We start from the raw sequence: 15944 nt of genomic DNA on the forward strand, positions 1-15944 counted from the left end.
CATCTTACACTATCTGTTTGTCCCAACTGAAGTGAAGAGATATTGTGAGCTTAAAAGCTGAAAATACTAAATAAAGTTCTCGCCTCACGCGAATCAGCGTTCCTTACCGAGGTGAAAGGCCGCGAGGTGAATTGATCCGAAGGGCCACTGGCCATGCTGAAAATGTGATCTTGCTAATATCACTGCTCGAATTTTTGAAATGCCGACTAAATCTATCCATGGATCTTAATCTGCCATTTAAACCTTTTCCTATTTGCTGCAAATTCAAGCTACCATTGTGATTCCATCAGAGAGAACGTAATCTGGTCAGGTCCCTCTACATAAAAGGCAAGGTAAGGAAAGTTAGAGCAGTCTTGAGTGGCTTGTCAAAGTTTGCAAAAATGGTTCAACCTTGATATTGCGATTTTACGACCTTGGATATGAGAGGACCCCACGGCCCATACAGCACGATACAACAATGGGATACATCATGCCGGTCACTGCTCCAGCCGTTCCGTTTCCATTCGTCGACTACTTCTTAGCCGCCTTTGCAACAGCCAGAGCATCATCCAGGGTATCCAGTAAATCCTGTACATCTTCCAAGCCCGCGGAGATACGAACTGACTCCTCCACCAGTCCAAAGGAGCGGAGGTATGCTGCCTCTTCGGGGTCCTTGCCGAAAGCAAGTGTGTTGTAGCTGAGGCTCAGCGTGCGGTGGGCGCCGAGATGTGGACCGGGATAGAAGGCCAAACGATCGTAGAAAGCTCGCGCCGTGTCGACGGTCTCGAAATCGATGCTGAACAGGCAACCAGCACCTGGCTCCTCTAATTCGGGGGAAGAGCGGCGGAGAAAGGATTTATAGACGCCGTAGTCAGGAAGGTACGGCGGGTAGGAGACTTTTATGATAGGGGAGGATGGGTCTTTAACCAGGGAATAAAGATGGGCTGCCATGGCGGCGGCATTACGGTTAAGAATCGCTGTCCGGGAGAGGTAATCCTCCGAGTTGGAAAGGAGCGTCTCTGCATCACCAATGTAAAGCTCGTTGTGGAAGTTCTTGGACCAGAGCTGGGAGATGGCGTTGTAGTGTGATGATTGGGGATTCAAGACAACACTGCCGCCCATCACGTTTGCGTAGCCCGAGAACGATTTGGTGAGAGACGACAGGAGAATATCAGAGTACTCAAGAATGTCAATGTTGGCGAAAGAACCGACTGTGTCGTCCAGAATCACAACAAAGTTGTGCTTTTCAGACTTGAAATGACGTTAGCTCTCTGCCATTGGAAGTAATTCGGAGGAGGCTTACGAGCTTCTTTAGACGGACAACATCAATACTTGCTAGTAAGGGGTTGCTGGGGAATTCGGTGATGACATAGCTCACATCCTTGCCAGAAGCCTCCTGTTCATCCAACCATGCCTCGAAGGAGTCCAGGCCCTTAGCATCGACCAGCCCGAAATGCTTGTAGCCATGGGGTGAGGACTCCTGGATGTAATGGATGGTACTGTGAAAGACGATGCCCAAAATTGCGACACTGCCAGGCCGGTGTTTTAGTAGTATATGATGGGCCCCAAAAATGGCGGCCATTCCTGTCATGTACAGAAATACATCTTTACTTTGAACTTTGACTTTCTCGGGGTTGATAGCGGCCCTGTGTACAAGGCCTGAGATCCGCTCCCTAAGCCTGCCGTGAGCCTCGCCCTCCGGGAGGTAGCCTGTTGACGGGGGAGGTGAGCCGACCGGGAAAGTCACCTCAGTCAGAGAGTCAAGGTTCTTCTGTAAGTATTCTGCGAGACGGATGGAGACTCCAATGCCGGGATTCTGCCAAGCTCCCATGACGCCGGGGGTCTTGTGCAATGGATACGTGACCAGATATACGCGCACACCACCGATGTCAACGCACCGATAGCCCAAGTCTTCTTCTCCCAGCAGGTGATCCTTGCGACGAGGGTGAAGAGCATGAGCGCGCACAACGTCGAAGGATCGGGGAGAAGTGAAATAGAAAGCACCATGGCCCGCCGGTGTTTGAATCTTGGCACATATAGCCGTGAGGGTCTAAGCACATAAGTTTTCAATAAGTATGCTCACCAACGAAGACTACTGGGTTGAAACGTTTGAGAGAAGCATTCTGGGCAAGAACAAATCCGGAACAACTGACCTCGGCCACAGTTCTAAAAGGCCCAAAACGTGGGTAGATATGCACGATGCGAGATATGGTGGCCTGGTCGCCCTCACGGATTTTGATGGAGCTTTCCCAACCTGGAATATAAGTTGTAATGGCATAATTGGACTCGGGTGGCACACTGTGACCCCATTCTGAAGCTGGTTTGAGTACAGGCATGATGGCTATATCGTACTGGAGGGCGGGAATAGGCAGAATGAAACTTGGCGTGAGCAAAGGAATACGATGATAGCAAGCAGGTTGATTGCGTTATATGTAAAAAGTAAGTTGAGACACCTAACAGCTGAATCGACCGAGAGCTAGGCATGGCCCAGAATTAACGCCAACAGTGGTCTAGAGCGTGTAGAGGGGGGTCTAGCGCTTCGCCATGTCGTTCAGCTACGATTGACAGACTGACCGGAGAGGGGCAAGCGGGCGAGACAAGTTCAGCTGGAAGGGAAATTCCGTGCCACTCGTTACCCCTCGTATGTCACGCCAACGTACCAGCGATCTTGTGTTAATGAAGGATTCCACAACTCGTTTGGAATTCCGTGGGAATACAAGCCTCCATAGCTTCCCAAATGAGACTTCTTGTATAAATTTTGAGAGGTCAAGATCCGCGGAAGAACTTTACGAGTGATATCCAAGTCGATGGGATTAGCAACTACAGTTTGACTTCAACAGCATGACCTGTCTCCCTAATATCCGGACCATTTCTATTCGTCATAGTGATAGACAATTGAAGGTCACTTAAACCGAGAAACCCACCACAGCCAAGAGGACACAAAGAGTACAGCCAATGTACATATTGATATCACCATGCGCACCCACTAAAGCGTTGTACCCAGAATGATTGGCCAGAGACAATAGGTAAGCTTGGGGTTTGCTTGAGCACACTGCATGACACTTTTGAGTAAGTGGTGCGAAAGAAATCTGGATGGATGCTTGTTAGCTTGTTCAAGATTGGTTTCAATTTGTGCAAGAAACGTACCAGGTAAACTAGTGCACATAATCCTGATCGCTAAGTCAGTCCTGCTGGCGACATGAAGCAGATTTGACTTCACGCTTTTAGTGAGTGACCAGACAAGTCAATATTGACTCGAGCTACTGGAGAACCGTTGCAGAGTGATTCCATCATTGAGTAGCGATGGCGTAAGAGGTCATTCTTCAAACACAGTCTGATGAAAATTGATCAAAATCACGTCCATACTCACGCCAATTGCAAGTGCTTTGCGTTTCTAAATCTCTACATGCCCAAAATACACCATGATAATACGATACTAATTCGACAAGACACGGCCAAAGCAGATTAACCACAATAGGACACCGTTGCCAATAGTACAAAGTACAAAGGAACACTCAGTCGCTCCTTTTCGCCAAATGATTTACGCACATGGCCTTCATATTTCACCAGTACTTGCGCTCCCTGCCCTCAAACGCGAAGTTGAGGACCACGGCAATGAACAACGCACCACAGAGCGCACTGGGGCCCCATCGATCGTAAAACTTAGCCGCCCTCCTAGTGCGGATAGCTTTGCTCCTGTACAAGTAAATGACGACAGAGTAGCAGAGCGATAGAATGGCGAGCAATGTAAACACGCCGGCCACTATGAATGATGCACTTGTTGGTTTGGAGCCGAAGTTGAGCAGCGTAACGGCTACTGTGCCGACGTAGATCGAATACTCGAGCTATTAAGATTACAATGTCAGTATCTGTCTGCCTATCGGATCGTTGAAGAAACATACCCAGCCGAGGAACGTCCTCTCAGCTGCGAAGTAAACTTTGGGCTCGACACGGACGGGGACATAAATCTTCTTGCCCTTGGGAGCCTTGAACCTCTTGGTTTGAATATCTCCGGAGCCAAAAAGTTGGGTTTGTACCTCTCTTCGCGGGATCACTGAACCGCGGGGATGAGGCACGACCCATTTCAGTACATCGCCGACATTGTGACCAAGAGCGCGCGCCTTCGTCGAGGCAAGAGTAGAATAGTACGTCCATCCACCAATTCTGCGAGCTTCTTCCAGAGCCTCATCGGCATCGTATTCTTCGTCCGAATCGTACAGAAAGTCTTCATTATCGGCGATGGCGATGGCATCGGTCGTCTGATCTTCTATGTCAAGCGCTCCGTTTCTGCTAGCGCCCTGGCGACTAGACTCTCCGTTTGTTGTTCCGTTGTTTCTGACAACCAAGGCACCCTCTTCATCGTCAGAGTCAAGGTCATCGTCGTCTTCGTCGTCAGATGTTGTTGTCGTTGCTGACTGGTTCGGCCTATGAATACCGAAGTCATGGGTAACAGGCTTTCTGATATCGACGTCCATCTGCGGCATCCAGAACGGCAGCAAGTTAATCCGATCAGGGAAGAGACAAGCAACTCCATGGATGAACTTGGAGAATTTGGGGACAGCCTCAACCAAATGGCTGGAAATGAGCTGCCGAACCCACTCCGGAGGCTCTTGGCCAAGCTGTGTTTGCAGCTTGACTTCAAGTACGGCGTATGGGAACCGCTCAATGTCACTAGGCGGCAGCTGCGAGAAGGGGTAATCAATACCGATATCCATCCGCCTCCAGTTGTCGCCTGAGCGCTGAACACCGTCAAGGTTATCCTCGCGAATCATTGTCAGTTCCGTATCCAGGGAGATGCGGACGCGAGCATCAGCAGGGAGTTGGAAGGCGGTGCGGTTGTAAAAGGATCTGCACACGGGCTTGTAGCCTTTCTTCAACACCGAGTACTGCACCTCCGCTGCAAGTCTCTCGTCTTCGGCAATTTGCTTCTCAGACTTCTTACCCTCCTTGCGTGCCTTTTCGAATAGAGCTGCAGGCAGAAGTTCGCCTCGCATGTACGAGTTAACATTCTTTTCCTTGAGTGAGAAACGTGCCTTGACGGATTTCTCCCCAGTCCAGTCTTCACGATGTGTTTTACGCTCAACAAAAATGTTCTCGCTCTGCATTCCGCCATACCATCTTAGACGGATAGCCTCTGCTCCCTCGGTCTTCTTCAGCCGACCCTCGTACAGATCCCAGGTGTCTGGGTTGTCGTAGTAGATGGAAGTGATAGCCGAGTCTTGCGTTTCGAATTCCTTGCTGGCGTTGAAAACAAGTACGGGCAAGTGCTTCAGAATGATGAGCTTCAGCTCGGTTACATTGTCCGGATGAACCCAGTACTTCGTCGTGTTACGAACGAAGCTGCCTTGGGTACCACCGGCTGCACTATCGCCCTTGACCGGGTTGCCCCTTGTCCTCACCAAATCGTACAGCTTGGAGAGCTTTACAACGGAAGCGTCATAGTTTTCTTTGTAGAACGGCTTCGCCTTCAGCCTGGTATCGAAGACAGGTTTGAGATGCCAGCCGGTCAGTTTCTACGTCCTGTTAGCCTTCTGTCGTTTCGAACGGTGAGGCACAAACGTACGTCGTGTTTCTTGATAATTTTATAGAAGCCAGTATAGTTCAGCTGCACAAATTTGGCAAGGTCGTGTACATCGGCGATGATGTCGCTCAAGTCCTCTTCCAAGAGCATAAACTCCTCTTCGCTAGGTCCGTCCTCACGAGGACCTCGCTCGTTGAGGCGATTCACAACTCCCTTCACCTCGCGCTCGCTCACGGCAATGCGCCTCGAGATTTCCATCGCTTTAACCTGCTGCTTTGTGTGCACTTTGTCGAGCTCGGCCTCGAGCTTCTTGACGAAGCGGCCCTCGTCTTCCTCGGACCATTCTCGTTTCACGCCTTTACCCTTGTTGTCCGTCGAGGTTATCGGGCCCGTGGCTGTCTTGAGATCAGCCTTGAGGGCATCGTAATCGATGTAGTACCATTGGTACTCGCGAATGATGCTCGAACGGAGCTGCTCGCCGAACTTCATGACGACAATACCGGGACGGGCGCGCCAGGGTTCACTGGGTGCTAGACTCGGTCGCCAAGTTCGTGTCTGTGTTACCAGGTCTTGGACAATTAGCATGAGGAGAGGTCTCGCTGAAGAGGGAGCATCGTAGTGGACTGGCAATTTAAATCCGTCGAAAAATAGCCAGCCTGAGGTTGGTGCTTTGTGTGTTGTGAGGCGAATCGATTCCAAGGAAACGGTGGGGTCAATCGCAAAGAATTCGCAAAAGAGACGGGTCTCACCTATGCAGCTCGTATCCGTACACCCGATCGTGCAGGTGTGAAATGTTCCAGATGTTGGAGTAAAAATGTGGTAAGGTTGAGGGTAGCGTTGACTGGCGCGGTCGGGTAGTTCAGGCAAAACAAATGGGAGGCGATGGAATGGAGGCGGCCGACGGTTGACGAGACAAGCTTCCGGCAGGGGGCTCTGACAACGAGCCCCCAAACCTAGTAAAGTGAACTTAGACCTAGCCTAGCTCTAGGAGGTCTGGGTCCAGTATCCGCTCTTATGCAGAGCTCTCCGCAGGGGGGCATTGACCAATTATGTACGGTAAAAGAGCACGTGCGCTGTACGTCACAGCGCGTTCAGCGGGCGGGAAGGAATTTTTTTGCCATGGCGGGGTCGGCGGGGGAGGGTGCATGCCCGCGCCCGGAGATTTGAAGAACTCTTGTGAATTCTTGCGCCGGCCGAGATCGAAATTACCACGGACCCTTCCCCGGCACACCGGTCCCGATCGAAGCCGCTTGCAGATCGAATCCCCTTCCGATCCTTGACACACCGAGTCCGAGTACACGTCCTACCCTTGAACCGACTGTCTCCCTGGCACCCTCCTGCCCTCTTTCATCATGGCTATTGACGATTCGATGCAAGCCCGTATTACGGCCGACTGTCCCGACTCAATCAGAGAGATTCTTCTCCACGCCTGGAGTCATGACATATCTGAGCTGAAGAAACTTCTCGACGCCCCTGGCAAGGCAAGCATCCAAGATCCCACGACCGGCGAGACACCACTTCACGCTGCTATTCGCGCTTGCGGACCCGCCAGGGATGGGGATGACGATCTGAAAGCCGAGGAGGCTAAAGAGACGATATACGAACTCTTTCTCAAGGGCGCAATATGGAACGACGTCGACTCCAACAATGAGACACCCGGTTGTCTTGCCCAGCGTCTAGGCCAGAGTGAGCTCTACAGAACCTGTGTTGAGGCTGGTGTGCGCGCTGAGCTGTTATTTGGCCTCTTGGACGGATACGAGCAGCTGTCTTCTGGCTCCGAGATGGACGAAGATGAGGAAGTTGAGGCTACCAATGGCGAGAGTGGCGCTCAAGAGGAGGGAGCGTCTGAAGCAGCTGTCGAGCCCACCCTCGAAACGGAAGGCGAGAAAAAGTTTGTGCCGCCGACTGTCGCTGACCCCAACGTCACATCGGAGGAATACCTCCAGTCAAACCTAACCTACTCAGAAGGCAAGCTTGTAGATGACGGCGGCAACGGCGTTATGATGGCCTGGGAGACGGAAATCATGCGCAAGAGTGTCGACGCAGTCCTACCTCAACTGGCCGCCGGCAAGCGTATCCTCAATGTCGGTTTCGGCATGGGCATCATCGACGCCATGTTCGCTGAGACACACCCTTCAAGGCACCACGTCATTGAGGCACACCCCGAGGTGCTTGAACATATTGACAAGCCCGACTCTAAGTTCGGTGCAGCATGGGAGGCGAGCGGCCCTGAAGAGGGGGCATATAAAATCCACAGAGGACGATGGCAGGATATCGTACCAAAACTACTTGAGCAAGGCGAGGTATACGATGCTATTTACTTCGACACGTTTGGTGAAGATTACGGCCAGTTGAATATGTTCTTCACGGAGTACATCCCTGGCTTAATGGACGAACAGGGCCGTTTCAGTTTCTTCAACGGCCTGGGAGCTGATCGAAGGGTATGTTACGATGTCTACACCAAAGTCGTTGAAATGCACATGGCCGATGCTGGACTGGATGTTGAGTGGGACGAGATGGACGTGGATATGAAGGGTCTTGAAGAGGCAGGTAAGGGTGAGTGGGAAGGTGTGAAGCGCCGGTATTGGACTTTAGACAGTAAGCATCGTTCCAATTTCGTTCTTTACGTGAGCTAACGCAACACAGAGTACCGCCTGCCAACTTGCACATTCCTGGGCTGATCCCCCGCTAGAGAATCTGGTTGTATGGGCTACCTAAAAGGTATGGTACAAGTTATAGAGCCTCTTCAGATAGAAGCCGTATCCACACTATTCCTTTAGTTCCTGGAACTTTGCTGCTTGTCCTTCCTCATACCACATCTTCAATAACTATTTGAAGTTCTCCGGGTGGAGAATGCCGGCCATATTGCCTTGTTGAACTCTCTTAAGAGTCAGGGCTGCTATTAGGGCTGCACCGACACCACTGCCGTCCTCCGCAGCGAGGATTTCGATGGGGTCCTCGTCCTTGGTGTTTGTCTTGGCAGGCCAGTCAAGGATCTCGCGGAGAGCCTGGGCACCACGGGCCTTGAAGTGGGGGTACTTGTTAAACACCGAGCCGTCGGCGCCAACATGGCAGCTCTCGTAACCCTTCTTCATGCAGATGGCTGCAACACCACAGGCAGAGAGACGGGCAGCACGAGTGCCGATGAGCTCAGCCAGGCGACGAACCAGTTCCAGCTCGGAGCGGTTAGGCTTGATATTCAGCTTGGTAACGAACAGATCGCTGGTCTCCTGCAAGTTCTCGAACGGGTCACTGTATCGTGTTAGGTCTCATTCTCACAAGGCGATGTCTCTCTAGTACTTACTCCTCAATAGCGGACAGGAACGAAGAGTCCAAGGTGTACGCCTTGCGAAGCTTGGCAATGTCTTGGTTCTCGAAGATGTGGACAGCCTTGTTGTCGTGCAAGTCAACCAAAACCAAACGGAAGATCTCACCCAGGTAGAGACCAGCAATCATCTTCTCGAAAGCCTGCTGACCAGGGCGAGGGGAGTCCTTGTCAATAATGATATCGTAGGGAGTACGAGGCAAAACCTTGTGCTCGTTGTCGAAGGCACCCCACTCGCAGTTGATAGCCATGGGCGTATCAGGGGGCAGGTTCATGTGAGCAAGCTTAGGAATCGAGCCGCAGTCCTCCATGTAAGCGGCATTGCAGCCGGTGCCGAAAATGCAGCCGATTTTCATCTTAGTATCAGTGTATGCCGAGGCAATCAAGGTTCCCGTCGTGTCGTTGATCAAAGCAGACAACTTGATAGGCACATTCTGTAGAGGTGTCAGCTCTTGCTAAAGTCGCTCAACCTTAGGAGAAAATCTCACTCTGCGCGCCAGAGCAGCCTCAAGGAACGGTACAACATTGTGACCCTCGACACCAGCGATGTCGAAACCCTTGGTCCAACGCTGGAGAATACCCTCGTCGATATAGTTCTGGGTAGCAGGATAGGAGAAAGTGAATCCAAGAGGGATCTTCTCAGACTTGGGATGGTCGGGGTGATGCGTCTCGATGAACTGAGACAAGCAGTCGGCAATGTACTCCCACAGCTCATCAGATTCGCCGGTCTTGAGCTCCTCAGGCATGCGGTACTTAGACTGGATGATGTCGAACTCGGATTTCTGGTCCGTCAGGGTGATCTCACAGACGCGGAGGTTGGTGCCCCCCATGTCAAGGGCGAGAAAGGTTCCAGTCTCGTAGCCATCAGGAAAAGACATGACCCAAGTGGGGTTCATAGGCTGACAACGGTTAGATAAGGGCAATGAAAGCCAACATAACACTTGGAACATCGTGACTTACGATACTACCCCCTTCGACGCTTAAACCTATACTACTGTTAGCAACCGATTTAAATCAGCCCTTTTTGATGGTCCAATACTAACCTTTCTCAAGCTCGGAGATGAAGTGCTTGCTGATCGCCTTGAGCTTTTCGGTGGGAACAGTGAACTGCTGCTCCAGCTTCTTCACCTCCTCCATGAGGTCCTTGGGCACATCGGCCATCGAACCTAAAATATCACGCATGTTAGCGACTCCAGACAAAAAAAAATCAAAAAACGTTAATGTGAAGTATTGCTTGCTTTGCGGTGAAGGAACAAAAATGTTGGTATGATGATAGGAGCGCTCCCTCGTATGAGGAGCAATTGCCTTGTCCATCATACTGAAAAAAGGGCTTTGGCAACAAATTCGACTGCTAGCAAGCTTTTCGCCCAGCTCTAGGAGAAAGCAATGTCTCTCGCAATGAGTGTCACGGGTAATTTGAAAGTAAAAATAAGAGTGTGAATCAGGATAACAAAGAGAGCAAACAATGGCACACGAGCAGCACAGCCGATACCGCAAAGCAGCCAGATGTGTGAGCAAGCAGGCAGGGAACGGCGCTTGCCAGCTTGTTATACCAACAAGTGATGTGGCAGAAGAAGAAAGCTGGGGTGAAGGTGGGGGAATGTCTGATAAGTGAGACCATGTCTCCCAGCTCAACGCTAGATGGCTTGCATTTTTCCCACTGAAATGCAACAAAGCCAGCTACCCCTTCGGCCTGGGGTAAGTCCGTTGGAGCTGCCCAGCAAAGCGGCCCAGCCTTGTGGCGCATTATGCACTCTGACGCAGAAGCATTGGAAAATACCCAAATGCCAGTTAGAGTCGGGAGCGGGCGATGATGGTGGTGTGCGCGGGGGTAGGATAGGAGGATGAGGCGTTGAGGATGACGGAGAGGGTGTGACGGCTGCATGGTTTGCGGCATGGCGTAGGTGCGATACAACTGCCAGCACCCAGTGAGACGGAGGCATCTCGAGTATTGTCTCAACGCCGAATGCTGCCCGAAGACTCCGTTCCTCTGTATCAAATTGTCCAAAGCACTCCGGAAAGAGTGAACAAGAGAAATACGGTTCAAACTTACCCTTCCTAGAGGGCGGGACCTTGGGACCAAGACCGACCATTTTGACCGAGAGCTATGGAGGATCGCGGGGTAGACTTGGTGGGGGGTCGAAACCAGGTTGTAGGTGGGTGTTGACAGGTGCAAGAGACTACAGCTGTCGATAAGTCAAAGATATACAAGCGAAACAAAAAGGATAAAAATTCCTTGGTGTTGGTTTGTAGGTGGGCGGTCAATCAGCTTTTGGTGGTGAGAAATGCTGTAGTGACGTTGAGAAAAAGGTGAAGGTACGTGGATCATATGACCGTGTGAGAAGGAAGTGAGAAGTCGAATTGGAGTGGACTCGACCTTGTCAGAACCTGCACCAAACTGGAACCTTGACTAGACTTCACCCAACACGGGTGCACCTGCCTATCATCCTATGCCCACTCACTGCGGTCCTTCCCTCAGTCAAGTCTTAACCCCCAAGATCGCCGAGCCAGGGCACCTCTGAGATACCAACACCAATTATGCTAGGCCAATTGGTAGCTCAGACGCGCTGTTTTTTTTTCGGCCTTCCCTTGCAATGTTCCACTGCACCGCGGACCAAATTCGTTAAGCCCCGTTCAATGGTTACTACGAGATTTGCAGCGACCTTACTTAGCTGGGATGCGCCTAGAAACACCGTAGCGGTCTGTAGTGGACCCTAAAGAGTTGGTCCGAACTTAACGGCCAGGGGTCAGTCAGACCACTGAGGATATGCAGAGTGCATTGATAAGGTCAACTGCTCCTTGTGGAGGACTATGTCTTGGTTGAATCAGTCTTCTATACGGCTCCTCCCTACATATACTAGTAAAACCCCAAACTCCGGAGTTCACGGCCTGTGACGTGGAGGTGGGAGAACGAGCTACAACCTACCTTACGCAAAGAAAGCTGTCATGCCCCACCAATACCCGAAGCCAGTCGTCATTGGAAAGGCAAGAGCTCCATCCTGCCAAGTGGATGCAGAGGGCAAAGAGTGGCTGAGGCACGATTTGTGGCTTCTCCATATTACAGCAGAGCTAGCCACACTAGTCCTCAAGAAACGGTCCACGCGGCCAGGCTCTACGGATAGCTTAGCTCAGCGTTGAGAGCCATCCACGCCCGGACTTGTATTGACCCGTCCCGGCGGTTCTCAACTGTACCTGGCCCGTGCGTGCCGTCAAGCAACGTATCCGTAAGCTTTTGACTGGGGGTAGCTGTCTCAGGAGCCAGATCATCAATTCGGCAATGGAGTGAAAGCCCCAATTGCGCCTCAACAACCACTCTCTTCCATCTTTGATTCTCACTGCCAGGAGCGCTCTGTCAATGAGCATCTCCTCCGAATTTTTCACATCATGAGAGCCTTCGCCATTGCCGCTGGGCTTCTGAGCCTGCTCTCCCCAGTTGTCGCGAGCTCCGCAGACAAGGTGTCGGAAGTCAAAACGCCGGCCACTTTCAAGCCGCCTCAAGTCTTCAAGAATGCCAATCTAGTGCACATCATTTCTCTTGAGAAGAACTACGTCAAGGAGTCAATCAATGTTCTGATTGAGAATATCGACAAGCAACCCCAGGATGAATACTATCTGCCCTTCAACCCTGACCAGATGTCGCGCATCGGCGGCTTCGAGGCAAAGGACAGGAAAAATCCCGAAACAGGCCCTTTTGCTGCTGAAGCGGTCGAGTACGACCCTTTAAGGTCGGTGAATAATTGCGCAGAAGATACCTGCCATTGTGTTAACAGCGAAGCAGCGAGATCCAGTACTATAGAATCAAGTTACCGGCGCCCTTGAAGGCTGGTGCCCAGCAGACGCTGAGCATCTCTTACTACCTCCTCAAGGCGTACAAGCCCCTTCCTGCCTCGATCGCTCAGGAAGAGAATCAATTTCTCACCTACGACTTCTCGGTGTACGCCCCCTCAGCCTACACCACCACGAAGCAAAAGACGGAGCTCAAGTCCCACTCCTCGAACATCCCTGATTACACCAAGCTCCCTGGCAGCGGAGAGGTTAAAGAGTTTCCTCAAAAGGCAGGCTCTAAGCTTACTTATGGCCCCTTTGATGAGAAGCCTGCCGGCGCTGTTTCTCCGGCTCAGGTGCGATTCGAGTTTACCAAGCCCGTAACCCACGTCGCCACGCTCGACCGCGATATTGAGGTCAGCCACTGGGGAGGAAATGTGGCTTTCGAGGAGAAGTACGAACTCTATCACCGCGGTGCCAACTTGTCCAAGCTTTTCAACCGAGTGAAGTGGCAGCAGTCGCAATACTTCAACCCCAATACCTATGCTTTGAAGGAATTGAGGTTTCCTTTGAGAATTGGAAGTGCAGACCCCTACTACACCGACGCTATCGGCAATGTCTCGACTTCGAGATTTCGTAGCAACAAGCGCGAGGCTCTCCTCGAGATCAAGCCCCGTTACCCTGTGTTTGGTGGCTGGAAGTACCCCTTCACCATCGGCTGGAATTCGGATGCTAAGAACTTTGTCCGAACCATCGATCGCTCCGGAAAGTACGTCCTCAACGTACCTTTTCTGGAAGGGCCTAAGCAGCCTGAGGGTGTTGAGTATGGTCAGGTTAACCTGCGCATCCTTCTGCCAGAGGGAGCTACGTGAGTGATAACTGCGAACCCCATGAGTATATCGCCAGTAATGCTTAACATGTTTACAGGAACGTCAAGTTTTACACCAGCCTCCCTGAATCGGCCATCACTGATTCCGCCGTTGGCATTCACAGAACCTATCTCGACACTGTGGGTCGCACCTCCGTCACTATTAAGGCGAACAACCTTGTCGACGAGTTCCGTGACCGAGAGGTAATTGTGTCTTATGAATACTCAACGGTGTCTGCGCTGCGCAAGCCCCTTGTTGTCTTCGTCAGCATGGTTTTCGTCTTTGTGGCGGCATGGGTTATTGGGGGACTGAACCCGACGATTGCAAAGAAGAAATAGAGCGGTCTTTATAGACCTGGGGTGCGACGTTTCCTAGCATTGTACATGTAACATCAGACAGGCATCTAAAAGCAGAACCGGAACGGATGGCTTTAGAATCATGACAGGGCTGACAGACTGGTCTTCACATTGAAAAATCGTTTGCTGTTATCTTTTTCACAACTTTGTTAAGTGACGGTCACTAGCCTGATATGCAGGGTCCGATTCTGCAAAACTAGCTCACCCTAGGCGCTTAACAAAGGCGTTTGAGAAGCTAACCCTGCTGACATTCCTACAAGCTGGTGGTAGGCGCAGGCTGACGTCGTGGGCTGACCAAAACGAGTATGCGGTGAGGCTTGAGTGTGAGTGGACCAGAATGAATGATCGATCGATCTTGACTCCTCCGTCATCACAATAGCAGATTTAGTGGTTGCGGGAAAGAAGACAAATAGACAAAATAGGCATTTTGCGGTTGATGTTGTCGTTAACTGACAGGCCGGGAGTCTGAGCTTCATCTAAACTTGTTTGAATCCTGGTTCTTCTTCGTTGCGATTTCTTGCTTCTGCCACAGAACTTGCTTGCAACGGTCGCAACGGTCGCAACGGTAACAGTCGTTTTGACCGTTTTTGAACCCTTCCACATTTCAAGCAGGGGCCGGTTGGGCGCAGTCAAGAAAGTCCAGGGCCTGAAAGAAGCTATTTTATGTTTGAGGCCCTACAAGATATATGACTCAATCCAACTATTTGCAGCTCTCAGTCTAAGTAGGGAGACCTTCCATCCTTTGCTGAATAAAATCCAACTTCTGACCTCTGGGGGCTTCTGGGCGACTACGCAAGCCCTCTCACGCGGATCAAACCAAGGTGGGGGACCCTGGCTTTTACTCAGCGGTCTGGACTGGACTTCGGGTGGGTGAGGCGGCGCCATTTTTGAAAAGCAGGGATGGCATGTCCAACACGGTGCCCCCGCCGCCGCGGATTGGAGCAAGGGTCGCAACCACGGCAGCTGCGCCCACGACCCTGGAAGCGAAAGGGAAGAAAAGGTAACTGGGCCACCTACCACAGCAGCATAACACGTAAAACCAGGCAGTCCTCATGCGGAGCAGGGTTTCGGTGAGGATTGTACTTCGTTGCTTCGTGGGCCATCTAAATGGAGGGGAGTGAGGGGCATCCATCCATCCCCAAATAGCATGGATGACTGATTTACTTCGCCTTGGTCCCAAGTCCCCTGACTTAGTTGGACTAAGTTGCCAACCTTTGACCACTTGGACGCAGATATGGCCCAAGCCAGGTTTGTTAGAGAGATAGGTTGTGGGATCATAAAAAGGTGGCCTGTCGCCCACACCCGATTTTGGGCTGATGCATCGCATAACCTTGACACTTGCGCAAAGAACATTCGCTGAATCTTCTACTTGCATCCATCATATACCATTCACCCAGAGCTGTACCTGAGTAGCCATCGCGACCTATACCAAACTATTACCACGCTCTACTTGGCTCTGAGACCTAGACACCAAAAAACTTACACGAGCATTCACACAACTTACCTAACACGCCATCTGTAGAGACGACAAAATGTGCTTTGGAACCAGCGGTCGCAAGTACTATTACCACGAGGAAGTCATCCCCACGAGATACCACCATCATCACCATGGCCATCACCACCATGGCCATCATCATCACCACAGCCACTCACCGCGCGCGAGCTACACCAGCGTGAGACGATCTTATGTGGCTAGCAGCCCCCGGGTTAGCTATGTCGAACCCGTAGTCTACCAGCGGACAAGCCGCAGACACTGCTGAGCCTGGCTAGCAACATCATCTCAGCCCTAAGACGGGCTCTATCGAAAGCGGGAAACCTCAACTTCGCTTCATTGTTATCAGACGAGCAACGGTATAATTGTTTCGGAAAGAGGGGGGCTATAAGAGAAGAGAAGACAGGACGGAACGAAAGGCCGAAACGTGAACCAGCACGAACACAACGCAGCGCATAGCACAGACCTGAATGGTATTAGTTTCTCGGAGAAAGAGGGGTTGGGCATGTGCCTACTTGCAGGACGGGCAACGTTACGAAAGAATTGACGGAATTTCATGAAGGCGTATGAAGCAGGTCGGCATCGTTTCAACTTTGGGACACGGAGTTTGTAGGACTACAGTGGTTTTTTCTGGGCG

General features: G+C 51.4%; 6 protein-coding genes across 6 annotated transcripts; 3 read left to right on the forward strand and 3 right to left on the reverse strand.

Moving 5' to 3' along the window:
• Window positions 1-510: 510 nt before the first annotated feature.
• Window positions 511-2315, reverse strand: CTRU02_205679 (cystathionine gamma-synthase; the record flags this gene model as incomplete). The annotated part of the gene is made up of 3 exons (XM_070204589.1): window positions 511-1230; window positions 1283-2029; window positions 2109-2315. 3 exons carry the CDS (start codon window positions 2313-2315, stop codon window positions 511-513), a joined length of 1674 nt encoding a protein of 557 aa, XP_070061693.1.
• Window positions 2316-3542: 1227 nt separating this feature from the next.
• CTRU02_205680 (vacuolar transporter chaperone 4 (VTC domain-containing protein)) lies at window positions 3543-6085 on the reverse strand (the record flags this gene model as incomplete). The annotated part of the gene is made up of 3 exons (XM_036727674.1): window positions 3543-3824; window positions 3882-5492; window positions 5543-6085. 3 exons carry the CDS (start codon window positions 6083-6085, stop codon window positions 3543-3545), a joined length of 2436 nt encoding a protein of 811 aa, XP_036580630.1.
• A 767-nt stretch (window positions 6086-6852) lies between these two features.
• Window positions 6853-8181, forward strand: CTRU02_205681 (arginine n-methyltransferase 2; the record flags this gene model as incomplete). The annotated part of the gene is made up of 2 exons (XM_036727676.1): window positions 6853-8098; window positions 8147-8181. The coding sequence occupies 2 exons, from the start codon at window positions 6853-6855 to the stop codon at window positions 8179-8181; spliced, it is 1281 nt and encodes a 426-aa protein (XP_036580631.1).
• A 147-nt stretch (window positions 8182-8328) lies between these two features.
• Window positions 8329-10142, reverse strand: CTRU02_205682 (hexokinase; the record flags this gene model as incomplete). Its single annotated transcript, XM_036727675.1, has 5 exons — window positions 8329-8752; window positions 8805-9259; window positions 9314-9724; window positions 9786-9811; window positions 9869-10142. The coding sequence occupies 5 exons, from the start codon at window positions 10140-10142 to the stop codon at window positions 8329-8331; spliced, it is 1590 nt and encodes a 529-aa protein (XP_036580632.1).
• A 1929-nt stretch (window positions 10143-12071) lies between these two features.
• On the forward strand, window positions 12072-13797 carry CTRU02_205683 (oligosaccharyltransferase alpha subunit (ribophorin I); the record flags this gene model as incomplete). The annotated part of the gene is made up of 3 exons (XM_036727677.2): window positions 12072-12550; window positions 12604-13458; window positions 13518-13797. Coding segments are annotated over 3 exons (1614 nt in total), but the record flags the coding sequence as incomplete, so codon positions are not given.
• Window positions 13798-15347: 1550 nt separating this feature from the next.
• On the forward strand, window positions 15348-15575 carry CTRU02_205684 (uncharacterized protein; the record flags this gene model as incomplete). The annotated part of the gene is made up of 1 exon (XM_036727678.1): window positions 15348-15575. One exon carries the CDS (start codon window positions 15348-15350, stop codon window positions 15573-15575), a length of 228 nt encoding a protein of 75 aa, XP_036580634.1.
• Between the last annotated feature and the right edge of the window lie 369 nt (window positions 15576-15944).

This window comes from Colletotrichum truncatum (assembly GCF_014235925.2).
Source record: "Colletotrichum truncatum strain CMES1059 chromosome Unknown Contig_0003, whole genome shotgun sequence".
Lineage (NCBI taxonomy): Eukaryota > Fungi > Ascomycota > Sordariomycetes > Glomerellales > Glomerellaceae > Colletotrichum > Colletotrichum truncatum.